This window comes from Gavialis gangeticus, unplaced genomic scaffold, assembly GCF_001723915.1.
Source record: "Gavialis gangeticus isolate Ggan-Ray unplaced genomic scaffold, GavGan_comp1, whole genome shotgun sequence".
NCBI classification, from domain to species: Eukaryota; Metazoa; Chordata; order Crocodylia; family Gavialidae; genus Gavialis; species Gavialis gangeticus.
Genome location: NW_017729024.1, coordinates 177,492,220 through 177,495,103, shown reverse-complemented (window position 1 = coordinate 177,495,103; position 2,884 = coordinate 177,492,220). Strand labels below are relative to the sequence as shown.

The 2,884-nt window shown below is 44.6% G+C and overlaps 1 protein-coding gene across 6 annotated transcripts in view; it reads right to left on the bottom strand.

The window, feature by feature from the left end:
• Positions 1 to 2,884, bottom strand: part of KATNAL2 (katanin catalytic subunit A1 like 2) — a 76,231-nt gene that overhangs the window by 29,294 nt on the left and 44,053 nt on the right. For all 6 annotated transcript variants that reach the window (XM_019518135.1, XM_019518129.1, XM_019518130.1 and 3 more), the window contains one exon: positions 1,595 to 1,705. In XM_019518135.1, the coding sequence (XP_019373680.1) occupies positions 1,595 to 1,705 (111 nt within the window). The remainder of the gene's footprint in view (positions 1 to 1,594; positions 1,706 to 2,884) is intronic.

Here is a 2,884-nt window from a genome sequence, read left to right as displayed (position 1 = left end):
TCGACCCGATGCCAAATTAGATATTATTTGCTCAAGGGATTTCAGTGACTCTATTACTCTTCCCAATTTATGCCTGTAAAACTGCAGGGTATTCGGATCCCACCGCTACCACCATGTGTGGCGGGTGCAGGGATCCCACCTCAGTAAAACAGCAGGGTATTCATATCCCACCGCTACCACCACATGAGGCGGGTGCAGGGATCCCACCTCAGTAAAACAGCAGGGTATTCGTATCCCACCTCTAACACCACGAGGTGGGCCAGTAAGGGGGGCTCCGGTTGGCTGTCGGCCAACCCATTTGAAATACCTCACTAGTTGCCGGGCAGATTCCAACCCCCCAGGTAGAAACCCCTTACCCAGGTACCAGTCACGCAGGCAGAGGGAGCAGGTTTCCCCCCTCCCTCAGGAATGCAGCCAGCTCAAGTTACCTAAAGAGACAAGGTAAGGGTGTGGTCTCTGCTGAGCCCCCCCTACTCAAATGGTCACAGCACAGAGATATTATCACAGTGTCACAGGGCAGAGATTTTGGGGAGAAACCAAGGTGGCTTTCTGCCACAATGATAAACTCTCATTTCTGCAGGACAAGCTATAATGGCATTAACTAGTAAGGGGAATGTTGTACTGAACTGGCCAGTATGTATGTGTACCAGGTAGAATCAGAACTGCACAGCTTGCGTCATCGCTTTTTTCTATTTGAGCAACCAAATCAATCCTCTTTATTGGCCTGAGTTGAATGGAACCAGTTCTTTGAGGAGATGGTACTAAAAGCAATGGCAGAGTAGAAGAATATTAGACAGACACAGACAAACGTAGATTCTCCCCAGAAGGTCACAACTCCCCTCGCCGAGATCATCCTGCCAGGGGGAAAGTGGCCTCTCATATAACTCTCTCATACAACCATGGATCCTTTCTCTTCCATGTCCAAAGACCTTTCTCAGCTGAACGGATCATCTCCACAAGATTCACCCAGCTGCACTCCCTGCTGCTCTACCATTTCCCCAGGTTTCTGTCAGAAGGGACACTCCAGCTCCATAGTACTTGGTCTCCTTCCCCACTCCGATTATTTCTGAATTTTGTAAAATGGCTGAGGGCATTTTGCGTGAAACACACTGATTGAAGATGTATTGTACTTCGTTTCCTATCACAGGCCATTGATTCTTCTAGGCCTAAATTATATTACAGAAACCAAAAGTTTTATTCTTCAACTTTAAAAAGGCAGATTTTAATACCAATAAAATCCAACCTTCCTATTTATGGAGTATCCTTCTGAGCACTAGATGTTGTAAGCACCTTACAGAACTATGCTGAAACCCTTCTTAGCGTAAACATAGTAAATAACTTGGCTATAAAGTCAAATACTCCATTTTAAATATTAGCAGCTGGTGGCATCAGCATATGCTGACTTTATTATGGATTATTCTCATGTGGCACAGATAGCAAGACTTGTAGAATTTAAAAGTAAAAGCTCCAAATTAAGCTTTAAATGCTTTAACCAAACATCAAGGCTTTTTTCTGCAGGAGTCTAAATAAAATCTTTATCTGCGCTTAGAGGCTCATGCAAATGTATTCAAAATGTACTCTCTGGATCTCTTACCATGGCAGATTAGAAGCTGCTAAAACAAATACAAGATCATCAGATCGGGCCAAGCCATCCATCTGCACCAGTAATTCAGTTTTCATCCGCCGGCTTCCTTCGTGCTCGCCACTGCCAAGATGCAGAGAAATGTTATTTGCTCAGTGCATTAAAGCTTTATTTATACAGTGTCACTCACAGCAACTGAGCCCCAGTCACAGTTCTGTCCCAGTTCAAAGCATGATTAAGTACCATTAGCTAACACCCAGGCATTAAAAGTTGAGCTTCCTGATGATTACTTAAATGTGCTCACTTCAGTGCATTAGACTGGAGTGAATCCACTGGAGTAAAACAAAATATCTGTTTTGTTTTATCTTTGCATAAAGATTAACACAAAGGAAATGAGGAAATACCAGAGTTGATATTCAGAGGGGAACATTTCTAAGGCTTTCAAGGGCATTATATTGGAGAATTATTGTACAGGTTGCAATTCATGCATGAGAATGGCTGATGTATTTAGTGCAAATATTATGCAGAGGAAGTTATATGACCACCGGAAAAGACACACTTGTCATTGAATTTAGTGTCCTTCAAGGTCAGTTTTCTCAGCAGGAAGCTAAAAAGGTGCAGATTTGATATAAAATGAAAAAAGACCCATCCCGCTTTGAGACAGGGAATTAAGGACCCTGCCTTAGAAAAAAGAACCTGGAATTTCATAGATTCATAGATGCTAGGGTCAGAAGGGACCTCAACAGATCATTGAGTCCAACCCCCTGCCTAGGCAGGAAAGAGTGCTGGGTCAGATGACCCCAGCCAGATGCCTATCCAGCCTCCTCTTAAAGACTCCCAAGATAGGGGAAGAGCACCACCTCCCTTGGAAGCCCATTCCAGATTTTGGCCACCCTTACCATGAAGAAGTTTTTCCTGATATTTAGCCTAAATCTGCTCTCTGTCAGTTTGTGACCATTGTTCCTTGTTACGCCAAGAGGCGCCCTGGTGAACAGAGCATCTTGGATCCCTTGCTGCATTCCCCTAATAAATTTGTAGACAGCCACAAGATCTCCTCTGAGCCTTCTCTTGCAGAGGCTGAAGAGGTCCAGGTCCCTCAGTTTCTCCTCATAGGGCTGATCCTGTAAGCCCCTAACCATATGAGTGGCCCTCCTCTGGACCCTCTCGAGTCTATCAACATCCTTCTTGAAGTACAGCACCCAAAACTGGACGCAGTACTCCGACTGTGGTTTGACCAGTGCCGCATAGAGGGGAAGTATCACCTCCTTGGATCTATTTGTCATGCATCCACTGATGCATGAT